We start from the raw sequence: 15,479 nt of genomic DNA, 5'->3' as shown, positions 1-15,479 counted from the left end.
TGACAGAGAGGTTCACGTGCACAATATTGCTTAGCTAGGAAGTGACAGAGCCAAGAGTCAAACCCAGGCAACCTGGCTTACTACCCTATACTGCCTCTATTAGTTAAGATGATAAAATACTCCAGGTGGCATACAGTAAGTATTATTATGTGTTGGATGGCATTATTATTATTAATATTACCATTGTTGTCTCTTCTTCAGAACCACCCTGCCAATCAGCAATATTAGACAGCTGAGAAAGCCAACCCCTAGCAGGGTTAAATAAATTGCCCAGGTCACCTGGTGAGAACTGAGCTCAAAATGCAAACTAGTCCTAGGCGGTTTGTTCTATACCATCAGCCTTTCAAGTTTGGCAACATTGATTTAAAGGCTGCACTTACTTACCTATGCTATTGATCCAGCACTTAATTGGGAAAACTACAATTGTTGAGAAATAGTCAGAAGTCAGAGAAGGAAACTACAAAGGGTAAGACGGTAATTTGGAACCAATTTTCCCCTTCTTCCTTTTAAGCTTTTGAGCTGCCTCTGGTTTTTTTGGAGGTAGTCTTTCACAAACAAGAGTTCTCATCCTCCGCACCAAAGGCTACCCATGACGTAATTGTTCTTAGAGGATTAGAATAGATGCAGTTATTAAGTACCTACTGTATACCAGACCTGGAAGTACGCTGTTCCATTTGGTTCTTGTGGATAATCTGCAATCCACAGCCATTACTTTCTCTGTGCTGTGAGACGAAGGGGAATGGAGTTCTTCAGCCAAAGATACTGGTGTTAGAACATTCCAGACCCCCAGACAGAGATGACACCTAGTTCTCTGAGTGAGCCTCTCTGCAGGGCTCAAATATTTAATAAAAGTAATAGGCATGGTCATCCGATCTTACGTTTGAACAATTCTGGTTTGATTTTAAAGCAAGATGTGTGGTGTGGTGTTTTTCTTTTAATCCTAAAGGTCATTCGATTTTTCTTTTTCTGCTCATAGTCACGAGGCTTCCTTATCTAAACAGTGATCTATTGTTCTGATCCTTAGACTCACAGAGATTTTTTTTCTTAACTTCAATTTTAACAGGACAGCTCCTCATCGTCCCCGAATGCATGAAAATATCTTTTAACAAGAAAAAAAAAATCTCTAATGAGCTTTCCAAAAATCTTCTTAAACCAAGTTCACTATAGAATATTTTATGGAAAAAAAAAAAAGTCTCTTTCTCTTAGGTTATGACATCTTTCCCTTGAAAAGTGATCAGGGTATTGGAGGAATCCTTGCTAGCTTATCTTTCCCTCGCAGCGCAACTTCAACAAAGAAATATAGACGGCACTTTAAAGGCTTCAGAAATCAATTTAGCCCATGAATCCATTTAGTTAGATGTTAATGAAACTTGGTGGGTTTAAAAATAATGAATATTTAATAAGACATAAATTGAAAGACATAAACACTGTTGGCAATAATATAATGAAGTTAATAAGTCTTAGCCTCCCCCTGCCTGCCTCCTCCTCCCCAAACAGGGTGATTTTGGAGTTGCTGTTGCTCACTGAAGTTTGCCAGTGCTCCCATTGGCTACAACTTCAATGCGCCTATTAAAACCTTAGTATAGTTGGGAACTGAGCTCTGGCAGATAAAGTATGCTATCACACTGTGTTCAGTAGCTGCAGACGGCAACGGCTCTTTCTAGCTCCCTATCTTCCAGAGATTTGTGTAACAAACTCAGTTTCTTATCGTTGAAGGCAGGAAGCAGCATGGAACACTTCATTCCTTTTACACAAAAAAAGAAAAAAGACATTTTGGTCGACACTCTCCCTGCTCTGGGCTTGAAGAGGGGCTTTATTTAATGATCAGGAGCAAGCATGTGATTATATGTGCTCGGAGCCTTAGACAATTTAAATGCCTTCGGGTTGGGAGTTATGCTTTTTTGTTTCCTCTTTAAGAGTATCAGCACCAGAGCCAGCCCTTCTACTTGGTTCCTCTTTAGCTCTGTGGCTGTGTCTTCCCAAGCGTCTGCGACTGTATCTTTGCCTTTAACCACCACCCCCTGCCCCCAATTCATTGCCCTGTCTTTGGGCTTCCCATGGCACCCTTCTTGCAAATGCAGAATCTCTGCTCTCTGCCATCACACCCATCAGGATTGCCCGTGGCACATCTTGGGGAATGTTTGTGTTTAACCTCACAGAAGCCAGCGCCTAGCCAAAATGAATTGGCGGCAGGATCCTGAATACAGCCAAGTATAAGTGCGTTTCCCTCCCAATTCAGCAGTGGGCTGTCTCTTGGCAATCAAGTGGAGCTCAGCTTCCTATATCAGCTGGGGAAGTGTTAAATGGATAGCTGGCTCCTGGCAATTAGCACTTGTGAATACGTAGCAAACAAGGGCTAAACTGGGGTGATCCTGGGCAGGGCAAGTGGAGATTTTGCTGATCAAGGTAATGAAAGGTTACTCCTGGGGATCTTGTCTAAGGAAATGTATCTGGGGCCCAGAAGTGGGATTCCCTCCTAGGAGGGCCTGAGTGACATTGTATCAGTATCATGAGAAGTATCGCTGTTAAAAATGATCATTTTGTTTTTTGTGCGTTTGTGTGCATGTTCAGAAAGAAGGGGATCAACCTGAAAGAGTACAGCCAATCGCATCATCTACCTTGATCCATTCCGACCTGACATCGGTTTATGGCACTGTGGTCATGAACAGGACTGTTTTGTTCTTGGGGACTGGAGATGGCCAGTTACTTAAGGTTGGTTTTCTGTGCCTTCTTCAAATGTCTGCTTTAATAGTGATCCATTTTGTGCTTTTTGCGTTTTGCTTTTATTTATTTTTTTTAATGCTTCTGGGTTTATACACAAGAACATACCAATTGCTTTGTGAACTCCTCAGAGACCCCTAGGAATGGCCTGGAAGAAATTCCAGAAATCTGTACGGAATAACACACCCCCAGCCGTGTGATGAAGTCCCAGCTCACTTGCTTCCTGGGAGTGTGCCAAGACATTTTCCCTTCCTTACTCATAAACTGCTTGGGTGAGGTAAACGGGGTCTGGCCCCTACCCCATCCCTGACTCACCTTCCTGAGGCATGTGACCTTTCAGTTCTATCTCCTTTATAATGGAAATGTACAAAGTACCTAATTTCTCACAACTTCAAAGAGATGAGAGATTATAGGGCTTGAAAAGAAGAAGAAACAGGTGTTCCTTCCCCCGCCAGCCCACTTGCCACCCACAGAGGGGGTTTGTTTTCTGCCCTTTGTACCCACACATAGGACAGGAGAGGTTAGAGATCTGAAATCCTTTGAGACTCCTCCTGACTTTTATCTGGGAGGACTATTTTTTCCACCTGTATGGATGCACCCTGGTCAAGTTAGATTTTTATTCGCTAATGGGAGGGGCGGTGGGGAGGAGGAGGAGAAAGTAAAATCAGAGATACCAAATGATTTGTCTGAAATGACATAGTGGTCATCTTATCAGTGTCATTGATAAGCATTTATTGAACGCCTCCTGAGGCCTCCAGCACATGAGTGGCTGGGAGCTGATTTATTTCTGTCACCCAAGACTGATATTTCTTGCCTCTCTGCAGCCAGCCCATTTACTCTCAGGCTCAGATTCTTAATTGAATGCTAACAGATCAGTTATCCCAACTGCTTTCCCATGGATGACTAGCTGTATGACTTTAGGTGAATTGATTAAGCTCTCTGAGCCTCCATTTCCTCATCTGGAAAATGAGATTATACTAGACAACCTAGAAAACCCCTTTTCTCTTCTGATGGTCTCTAAGTCTGTCAGCTCAAACCCTGCCTCCTCTCTGATGACGTCTAAGCCCGGAGTGGTCTTGTTCTGCCCTCCTCTCCTGAAATACTCATGATCTATTTCATTCTTCTGATCACTACAAATGTCTTGCTCTGACACCTGACCTTTTCACCGTGTTTGTCTTGCCTTCCCAACTTGATTTTAAGCTTCTTGAGAAGGGGGCTGATGAATTTCCACAGCCTAATACAGTGCTGAGTGCCTGGTAGGCATTTGATTTAATCTGTTTTCTTTGGAGGAAACCCAGTAACATATGGGAGGGAGTTTGTTTGTATACACATTCTTTTAAAATATACATTGATCATCTTTCCTGTTGCATTAACTTTATTTCCCGGGGAAGGGTAAACACCCATCCGTCATTCTCCACAGGTCTCCAGGTGACATCTGTAGCCACACCAGCCTGGTCTGGCTGATTGGACCCATTAGCCTGGCAGAAGTTTCCATCAATCCTTCCTGGGCCTCCTCACCAATTATCTCTTCAGATTTGGGATATTTTTGATGACTGTTTTGACAAGAACACTGTTTCCCCAAAGCTGAGCCAACCAAACTGTTCCATGGTGAATTGGAGGTGAAGGAACACTTGGCTATAAATAGTTCCCATGGGACGGCCTGGTCTGGCCTGTCCTGTTGGTTCACCCCAGCAGTTCGTGTGCAGCTGGCCAGATTGCAGGGAGGCTGTGGCACCGGAGGGTGGGCCCGAACTGCAGCTTCATGCTGTTGAGGAGGCTGGTCTATATGGGGTGCCCCTTCAGAAGTGGCATCTGTGGCATCATTTGGGGGTTTGAAGAACAGGGGCGGTTAGCTTTTCGTTTGTTTTGTGACTGCTAACATTGCTATGGTGCTTCCTAGATGCCACATCACTCTGCACCTTCTAACTGATTCATTCCTCTCCACAACTCGGGGAGGTGGGTCTGCTATTCCCACTTTACAGGTGAGGGAGTTGAGGCCCAGAGAAATTGGATGATTTGCCCAGGGTCACACAGGGACAGAGCAGGGATTGCAACCTGGAGCAACTTCAGAGACTGCACTAATATCCCCCATGCTGCACGGACTTTGTCACCTCTACCCCTAGGATGGGCAAGCACTCTCTGCGGGTCTGGGGGCAAGAGGGATGCTGACAGGGGTCCATGCCCCTGGGGATCAATGCTCCTTGGGTCTGTAGGAGAAGACGGCAGACCATCTGACTGAGGGAACACCTCACTGGCAGGAGAACTTCTTGGGCTTTAACCCTCCCCCCAAAAGAGAGAGCTTCCCTCACTCAGATGGAGGCCGTGAAGGAGGAATCTGAGCTGATTTGGCACCCAGGCTCCCTAGGATAGCCCAATAATTCCCTCCTGTATCCTGTGTGCAGATTCTTGGATGCAGCCCCTGAAACTACCCAAAGTCCCAAAGACCGGGATTGTGTAGATGATTTGGAAGCCACACATAATCCCTAAATCCCTTTATTCAAAAGCTTCGAGCTTCGCCCTTGCCAGGCTTGTCACCAGAACTGTTAGAAAAGATGAACATTGATCGACACAAGCTTGGCTTCTTAAGCCACAGTGTGGAGGAACTAATGAGTGTCGAAAAACAAAACCCAGCCCTTCGCAGACAGTGGGAGGAGGAGAAGAAAGAGGGCTTGGATCACCCGCAGCCTGACTCATCAGTTTCCGAGTGATCAAGAGTTGACAGCATTTTGACATTCTCCAGGCGCTGTTGTCTATGCCTGGTTGGATGAGAGGCAGGAGACTGCAGTTGGGGGCCAACTGCTGTTTTTTATCACCACCCGTAAAACCTGACCTCTTAAATCTCTGCAGACCTTATGGAGTTTTAATTTGGTGCCACTTTAAACGGCACATTACTTAAATAACTTCCTTATTATAAAAGTAATATATGCTTATATAGAAAGTTGCAGAGTAACAGGGGATGAAGGAAGGCAAAGAAGAAATGACCCCTAATTGTGTCATATAGAGACAACTGCTGTCAGCGTTTGGGATTCTTCTTTTACATGGCTGAGGTCACACTCTCTCCAATTTTGCAACCCTCTTTTCTTCAGTTAATTAGGGAAAATGCTTATATTAAAATGTTATTACAGACGCTTTGTAAACAGTATTTTTAAATAGCTGTATTATATTTTATTATTTGGAAACATTATTTTGCACTTAAGCTGAGATATTGGATCACTTTTAAAGCATCTTTAAAGACGCGTGCATTTTTCCAAGGAAGGCGGCACTGTGTCCAAAGGTAAGATTTCACTGATGATCAGTGGAGAAACTAAAGACTTAAACCTTTCCTGTCAAGTCCTCCCTCTCCTATCTTTAGTCCTAAGATTTTGGAAACATTGAACGAATTCAGAGCTCAGAGTCCTTTGAGAACGTCTAATCTGCTTTTTTATCAGTGGTCATGAGATCATGGTCGTCAGGCGGGTTATGTCTAGCCAGCCCCCCACCCCGGTTATTTCCACATTCTACTTCCTTTCTGAACATGATTGCGTACTATAATTTTTTTAGTTGTCAGCATCTCCACTGAGATCAGCTGAAAAGTATGGCCACGCTGAACCCAGCTTTGGGGAATTCACATTGCACGTGCACACGCCGTCTCTTTCTCCAGATTGTGGTCCAGCCTGTTGTGTGGTCTGGATTCCTTCAAGCTGACTCTGTTGCACATGGAAAATTGTCCTTATTTCAAGGGCAGAATTGAATATTTTGAGCTTTTCCAGGTGGTAAAAGAAGTAATAACGAAATATGCATGAAATTTGAAATGTGTAACTTTATGCATGCCCATTAACCTTTCTTGTAAAGCATAAAAGATAAGGCAGCGGGCAAGGAATAAAACTTGCTAACATTTCTGGGCTCTTAGCATGTGCCAGGCATCAGGACCAGCGTCTGCGTGGGTTAACTGGCTTAATCCTTGCGAGTCAATGCTATCACCAACCCCACTTTATAAATGAGAAAACCTGAGGTTTAGCGAGGTTAGGTAGCTTGCTTAAGGTGATTTGAACTGAAGTAATCCACCCCCAGAGCCCAAGCTTCTATCCCCCAACTAAACTGCATTAAATATACAGTTAAAATATAGTCTGTGGGGCTTAGGTAGAGTTTGTGGAACTGGTTTTTATTTTCTTTCTAATGTTGGGGTATCTTGATACCAGGATGCAGGTGTTTGAGGTTTCATGAGAAGGGGCCATGGCTTCTGTGGTTTACTTTGTTTCTGTTTGGGGGTGGCCTTCGGACAGCCCAGCTCAGTGCAGAGCTCTCTCCTCTGGGGGCTGCATGTGTCTCGTGGGGGCCTTTGAACCCCCTGGGGACCCCAGCTCTACCCCAGTGGGCTCCTTTAAAGGAAAGGTAGGAATTCTGGGTTCCAGTTGATGTTTTCAAGGGCTCCAGCAGTAGGAGGGCAGTGTTTCCCCAACATCCCTGGGACCGAAGCAGGGTTCAGGACGCAGGAAGCTCTATCATGCTCTGTCCCCACAGCCAGCCTTGAAGTACTTCTCGTGTGCTTAGAGTCAGGACTGGCTGCCTGTGTGGCCCTAGAACTGTACTCCCACTAATGGAGTTCATTTGTCCATACCACGAAGCGAAATTAAACCAGTTCCAGAAAGTTCTTCCGGAATTCAAACAGAAGCCAGACTAGGTACTGTCTGAAGAGTCTGCCTTGACTCTGGTGATTAAAGTTTTCCAGTGAACATAAGAGAAAACCAAAAAAAAAAAAAAATCTTTTATGAAGACAAACTCTACTTATATTCCCACCGAATGTTCCAATAAGAAAAAGGCGGCCTTGGGGAGCCAGGACAGGACCTGGGGCCAGACGTGGGTGGTGGGGACAGCTGAGTTGAGGTGGTGGACCAGTAAAAACAGCAGGAAGTGTCAAAACTTGGAAGTGGGTTTCAGGATTGGCTGTTTAGAATGTCACATGAAGCCTGTCTCAAGTTCTCCCTCACCTCATTCATTCCAGTCTGTGATTTTGCCAGGGCTCTGCAACGTGGAACTTTTACTCCCATATAATCCACAAATCTAGAACTTGTGGTTCAGGCTGTATGCTTCTCTTACTACTTACACTGAAATAAGTAGATTGGAAACAAAATAGAAATTAGCCTTAATCTTTATATTTCATCTTTGTTACTCCTAACTACGGAGTCACATTACCCTATTAGATAATTACTTTGATTTCTCCTACGTGTGTGTGCATGAGTGTGTGGGTGTGTGTGTATGAGTGTGTGCATGTGTGTAGGTGTGTGTAGGTGTGTGTGCATGTGTGTGCATATATGTGCATGTCTGTAGGTGTGTGCATGTGTGTGTGCGCGTGTGTGCACACACGTGTGTGTTAAGTCTCCTGCCCAGCATTTCTCAGCAACTGTTTATGGAAAATAAATAAATAAATGAGTGGATTGACTTGTTTGCCCTTCAACAGGTTAGCCCCACAGAGCGAAGCATTGAAAAACAAAAAGAAATTTGGCATAAAATATTTTAGCTTTTTGAACACCTGTGGCTTTTCCATTTCATGGTAATCATCAAGAAAAAAAGAAATAGTCTTTTGTTTAATTTTTCTCCCCCCTCATTTTCCTCACCATGGTCTCCTTTCCGTGGGTGGTGTTGAACCTGTCCTGCAATTGTGCGGTGTGGAAGCCTCCGCTCGGTTAATTTCAGCTGCGTGGTTGGGAGTTTTTGTATGCAACAGAAATCCCAAGGCTAGTTAATAGTCTACCATGAGGCTTCAGGAAGATGTCAACAGAAACAATATGTTGACACAAACTGAAATTCTCCATCAGGGAAAATTTGTTTTCTACACAGGCTTCAGCTGGAAAAAGCTGAAGAGCCCTATAAAATCTTGAATGCTAATGGAGTTGTTTTTCATTTAATAAATATTTATTGGGCACCTTTTATGTGCCAAGCACTGATCTGGGTGCTGAATATACAAAGGTGAACAAAACAGACAATGCCCCTGCTCTCCTGGTGGGAAGAAAAAGACAGAAAACAAGTAAATGGATTAATCAGTGATAAAGACACTTCAGGTAGTGAAAAGTGCCATGAAGAAAGCAGCGTGATGGGTGGAGAGTGACGGGGGCGGGGCGGGGGAGGGGAGTACAGTAGACAGGCTATCAGGGAGAGCTTCTCAGAGGAGGTGATGTGTGAGACTCAAAGGATGAAGGCGTATATAAGAATACGCATGGAAGAGGGGCAGATTGACTTCAGATTAGATCTATATTAAGGTTGTATCCTGGAAGCAATAGATAAAAATCCACATCGTGCCCAAGGAGTGTGTGTGAATTGGATGAGATTTCTCTTATGCAAAATTCAACCCATTTTGGGTTCCTGTGACTCACTGCTACTTCCTGCATCGCTTCACTGATCATGTTCTTTTTCCAAGGCTGCCCACCTAAACTGAGCCAAGGAAGGAACGTTTCCCTTGCTCCAGTCTTGTTGGCTTTCTTCTCTGTGTTGATGTCCTCATGGATTTTGCAATTAGAAAGTCCACGTGTTCCACTGGTGCCTGTGGGGCAGGCTGGGCTGGGCTGGGGCTGGGGCTGTGTGGGGTGGGAGGTGATATTATTAAAAACCTGGCCTGTAGTCATGTGAGAGAGATGAGACTCCCAACCCCTCTGTGTAGCACAGTTGGGACCCACATGATGAAAATTAAAACTTCCTCTTGTCTTATCAAGGTTATGGAGATCACTCTTTGCAAATCTAGCAAAAAGAAAAACAGTTTGACCCACTCACCCTCAAACATTTTTAAATTTAATTTGTATGTGTTCATTTTTTAAGGTAACACATTGACATTGTTCAAAACTCAAAAGAACCAAGAAAGTATATAGTGAAAGTCACCTGTTCCTGACTTACAAGGCAACCAATGATAGCAGTTTCATCTTTGTAGAGTATCTTTCCAGAAATACTTTATATCTGTCTACGAGCAAAAGGGGGAAAATATTCTTTCCCCCCTTTTATTAAACATAAAACACATTAAACATATATATGTTATATATACCTATATATGTGTATATATATTTGTACTGACAAATATATGTACATATTTAACATAACATAGTAAACATAACACATAATACATAAAGAGCTTTCTAAATATTTTTATGGCTTAATAGTATTTAATTATTTGTACTATAGTTTACTTAACCATGTCCTTATTGCTGGACATTTAGGTTGTTTCAATCTTTTGTTTATAACATGATGCTGCAATGAATATATGTCATTTCACATATGTATGAGGGGGGTCCAGGGTCCAAGGGTATGTGCTTTATAATCTTGAGAGATAATACCAATGGCCTTCTAGAGAGATCCCACTGCCACCATTGATGAAACATACCAACTTAAACTCAGCACGTATAGTTATCAGGACAAGCTTCAGTGCAGCCATGCTAAGTAGCTTGCTCAGGAAACTGGTTGGTAAACCCTGGCCCACAGGATACTTCGGTAACTTAAACAAAATAAAAAATAGAAGAAAGATTTCCTTGCCATAATTCAGAGTTCTGGAGAGAATACTGATGTTTTATCTCTAAGACGTTACGTAAATAAACCAATATTGCACTAAACTAGATCTTTCCAGGCTCTGCCCATCTGCATTAACACTCCAAGAGTAAATAAAATAAGCCCCTGCAAAAAACTGCAGTGCAGCTCCTAACTCACCTAAAATGGATGAGTGGTGGCATTTCATAAATTAGGCTTTTATTTATTTTCTTATTTGAAAGCAAATCCCAGACACTATAGCATGTTTCCTCAACATATTTTATTATGCATCCCTAAAAAATTACAGTCATTTTCTTAAATAATTATACCATAATGCCATTATCACAAGTAAAAAAATTATCAGCAATTCCTTAGAATTATCTGTTACCCAGTCTGTATAACTAAATTTTCCAGTTGACTCAAAAATGTCTTTAAAATTATTTTGTCCTGTCCTTGGGGTTGTGGAGATCACTCTTTGCATAATCTAGCAAAAAGAAAAACAGTTTGACCCACCACCCTCAAACATTTTTAATTTTTAATTTGTGTGTGTTCATTTTTTAAGGTAATACATTGACATTGATCAAAACTCAAAAGAACCAAGAAAGTTGTATTTAAAATGGTTCCACACCTTGGCCAGTGCTGACCCTGTTTACCCCTTGGCTTTGTCCATGGACAGTTTCCTGCAGGGCAGTGTTGTCCAGTAGAACTTCTGTGATGACAGGAATGTGCTGTGTCTGCTCTCTCCACTATGGTAGCCTATGGCACAGATGGCTACTGAGCACTGGAGCTGTGGCTGCTGTGGCCAAGGAACTGACTTTGAGTTTAAATAGCCTTATGTGGCTAGTGGCTACCATATTGGATGGTACAGCTATAGAGTCGTTTAACAGTGACTTGAGGCAAAGACCTTTCCCACCTCTCTGGGGACCTAACTGCTTCTGTTTAAAGAAGAGCTTTTTAAAAGTCATATTTGATATATTTGGTTAGTGAGATTGACTTTTACAAAGCTGCTACTGAGTTTGGTGAACAGGCCAGGGGCTCTGAGTGAGTCACTATTTGCACCAGATCCACCTGGGAGTTGACCCAAGCAGATCATGGAAGAAAGTCATTGATCGTAGGGAAAAAGCCAGGAAAGGGGGTGAATGCAGGAATATGCTCTGTGTGCCCCGCTGATAAGGAGCCTTTGGCTAAACAGCACTTACCTAACTGCCATCAGGATATGTGGGTACAGTAGATGCATCAAAGTAGACTTAGTCTGAAAAGGATCTCAGGTGCCAATTTTTTTTCTTTCCAAACCATCTGCCCAATGTCACTGAATATAGATTATATATCCAGATGAGTTCAAACTGACAAAATGTTGGTCACCTTAACTTGTCAAGGTATTGTATTGGGTGAGGGGACAGGTATAAAGATGATTAAGACGTGGTCCCTACTCAAAAGGAGCTTGCAATCTAGTGACAGATTATTATCTATTGAGTATTGATTATGTGCTGAGCATCTTTCATAATTCTTACTTGATTTTTACAAAACCTGTGTATAAGGAAGGCATTTTTAACCCCATGTTAGGGATAAGGAAATTGGGGCCCATGGAGGTTAATTAAGTTACTAGTTCAAAGTAGCACAACTTCTTAAAGGGTAGAGCCAGCATGCAGACCCAAGCCCAAGCCACCATTATATTAATATTTCTCTGAGATTATGGTAATAGTCTCCCACTGGGTCTTCACAGCTACACTTCAAACCCTCTCCCCCCGGCTCCCCCCTCCATGTCCTATCACTCCTTGGCTCGAAGCCCTGCAATGGTTTCCTCTCTCTCATCTATAGTAAAAGGCAAGATCTTTACACAGGACTGTGAGACCCACTATTATCTGCCCCCTGTTACTTCCCCACCCCACTGCCCACTCCTCTCTACCTGACTCCACTCAAGCCACACTGGCTGCCTCCCATTTAGGGTCTTTGCACTTGTGGGGCTTCTTCTAAGAACCCGCTTCATCCAGGTGTCTAAATGACTCACTCCTTCACCTCCTGCAAGTCTAAATAAATGTCACCTCCTCACCTGAGCATACATTCTCCATCCCCTAACCCCACTGTACTTTGACCTAATCACTTATCACCTTCTAATATATTTTATAATTTACTTTTTATTGTTAATTGTCTGCTATCACTCCTCTACACAGACATACACACACACACGAATATAAGTTCTATGAGGGCAGGACCTGTCTCCTCCCCATTGTGTTTGCTGCCATTTTCCAAACACCTAGAACACTGCTTGATACACAAGGGGTGTTCACTAGATATTTGTTTGCTGAAGATGAGTAAAGCTCAAGTATATCCAATTTCAAAGCCACTGAGTACTGAGTCACCCTTGCTTATATTTTATATATAAACACACACCTACTTGTCAAGTTATCTGGGTTACTTTAAAATGCATGACTATCAGAGTAACCCATCCAAATATTCGTAGGAGCTACTTCCTTTAGTTGCAAGTCAGTCTTGGCACAGTATTAATGAAGCTGTCACTTGTGGCTTCTGATAGGGCCAGACATGGTCAGAAAGTGTGGGCAACAGGCTTCCCCCAGCATTGAAGAGTGGTTTTCTTTTGTTTGTTAGTTTGTTTCTGGTGACTTTGTCCTCTACAGAAGGAGAAACACTGTGCTGGTCATTGCCAGCCGTGTTGAAGACCGAGTGAGAGGATAGGAGGATTTAAGGAACGTGGCACCTTAGCCAGTATTTGTAGTAAGAAAAGACGTAGCTTTAGGAGGATTAAGCTACAAGTTTTGCCACCTTGCTATTCAAAGTATTTAATAGAAATCGTATTTCTCTTTTTGAAAAAAATATAGGTTATACTTGATGAGAATTTGACTTCAAATTGTCCAGAGGTTATCTATGAAATTAAAGAGGAAACACCTGTTTTCTACAAACTCGTTCCTGATCCTGTGAAGAATATCTACATCTACCTGACAGCCGGGAAAGAGGTAGGTAGAAATACTAGTCATCGCTTTTGACTTACGAATAAAAATTATTTAATCGATGTCATTATCTAGTAGAAAAGCTTTTACTTTGAACTAGTGAGTTTAAACACTGCTGCAGGCTTCGAGAAGATCCGCAGTGGTTCACAGGCAGGGAATTAAAAACCTTACTGACTGTCAGTAAGTAAGCAAGAAATATTACCTATTTAGACAATTTTATTATTGGCTATATTTCCAGTCCCAAGTTTTTCAGAGGAGGGTGTGCTTGCAAATGGGCACATAATCAGCAAGGTAACTGAATTTATACATTTACTGTGGAGGCCCTGAACAGTGAGATGCATTTATGAATATACCCAGTGGGGCTGGCTTTGGAATTTGGGGTTAATATCAGGCCACAGTCTCATACACATTCATAAACCAGGAAATATATGCCACTTGCCCTCCCTCTCTTAATTTATCTGGCTGCTTTAGTTGTTCTTCTTGTTTCTGCTTACTGAAATAAAAATAATATATCTTTTACATTTTCTTCATCCTTATAAACTGCTTTCAAGAGAAGGGGAAAGAAAACTAATTTTTATTGAGTCCCTACTGACTGTGTACTAGTCACTGTTCTTTGTATGGTCTCTGTCTAGATGCATGGAGTTGTGTACACACACATACATATGCACGTAAAATAAACAGTGTTAGTGAAATGTGTCAATAATTAGTTAGATAGAGTTATCATTGTTTTATATATAAATAAGCTCTAAGACTTGGAAAGGTTAAACAACTTGCTCAGGGACATGTACATATACACACACACACATACATATATGTATATATGTATGCTAGTCTTTGCCAGGCTAAGACAAAAACTCCATCCTGATCCCAAAGCATGTGATAAATGAGATCAAATCCCAAATTTGTGAAAACTATAAACAGGACATTCTCTGGCTCTGTAGTTTTGACCCATGACCATTTGAACATATAAAGTGCAAAGATCACTGAGACTTGCATAATTATATAAGGGATGTCACAGATACCCTCAGCCCACCCCGATTTTCCATTCTTTGCCTGTCAGTCATTCTAAGGAGAAAAGCAATGACAGCACTCTACATGTGCTTTTTGAATCACAGAGTAGGTGTGCAAACACTTTGTAGTTTCTGGTGTTCTTAAAAAGGCCACATTGCTCTTTGCATATTGAAAAGTCAGTTGTTCCAAAACAACCACGTTGAGATGGTCATGTCTGTATCTCCCACAGCTTGTAAACCAGTCCTTCACCACACAGAATCTTCTATGCCAACCATTCAAACACTTTGTATTACGTTTCTTCCCTGGGGATCCCACATTTGAAATATTTTTATCTACTCAACAAACTACATATATTAAATAACAATTCCCATCCCAGGATTTATTTATCAAGGGCATCTCAAAACTGCCAGTCAGAGTAATGACTGTGCTACCACATGGAGCTGATAAAATTCCGGCTGAAAGAGAAGATACTTAAAATTTTGCTTAATCTGTGTACGTTTTTCCACTCAGCTTTTTGAAATATTGCAAACAACTCCTAAGTCCCCATTATTTCCCTCATGGATAGAAACAGAACCCCAGAACCCAGGACTCTAGCTGGGAACCACCATGAAAACCACCAGTTGATAGGTCCTCACTTTCTGGAAGGCAAAGAGTTCTAGTCTCTGGTCATTCAAAACCTGAAGTCCTGGGGAGAGTTTTTGACTGGGCATCAGAGCTGGTTATTCCTGCCAGAGAGCCTAGTAGCCTACTCTGGTTGAGCAAATGTTACCCCTAGAGAGGCAAAACCCAAGGAAGGTTCTTTCCTAGACTCTTCGGGAGATAGTAGCAGCCAAACTAGTAAGCCACGGGTTATCTATGAAATGGTGTAGTATGTGACATTTACCAGCAATCATATGGAGATACATGCATTGATGTGGAACAGTCACTATAGTATGATTAGAGAACAGTCCAATGTAGTATTTATAGTGTCCTCTCTTCTACATGGTTATGTTTGTTTAAATACATTGACTAGTAGTTCTCAAAGAATGTTCTGGGGGCTCAAATTCCCCTGACTATTCTGAGCAAAAGTGGTCCCATGACCAGCTGGGACTCCCTGTGCCCTTCCTAGAGCACAAGGTGCTCAGCCTCTTCGAGGCTCTCAGAAGCCTGCTGCTCAGGAAACCCTATGTAGCTTTTTCAGCCTAAAGTTTTACATTGATTGGACTGTGGAGCCTTTTTCTCCCATAATAGCAATAGCCAATATTTATCAAGCATTTAGGAAGTGTCAGACAATGTTTGCAATAACCCCAGGAAGTC

General features: G+C 42.3%; 1 protein-coding gene across 1 annotated transcript in view; it reads left to right on the top strand.

Annotated features, from left to right (window-relative positions):
• Positions 1-15,479, top strand: part of PLXNC1 (plexin C1) — a 135,586-nt gene that overhangs the window by 16,813 nt on the left and 103,294 nt on the right. Inside the window, exons 2-3 of the mRNA XM_045553236.1 lie at positions 2,572-2,712; positions 13,044-13,178. Coding sequence (XP_045409192.1) covers positions 2,572-2,712; positions 13,044-13,178 — 276 coding nt within the window. The remainder of the gene's footprint in view (positions 1-2,571; positions 2,713-13,043; positions 13,179-15,479) is intronic.

This window comes from Lemur catta, chromosome 6 (genome assembly GCF_020740605.2).
Source record: "Lemur catta isolate mLemCat1 chromosome 6, mLemCat1.pri, whole genome shotgun sequence".
Taxonomy (NCBI): domain Eukaryota; kingdom Metazoa; phylum Chordata; class Mammalia; order Primates; family Lemuridae; genus Lemur; species Lemur catta.
Note: the sequence above shows the minus strand (reverse complement) of the source record. Positions and strands in the feature narration are given on the sequence as shown.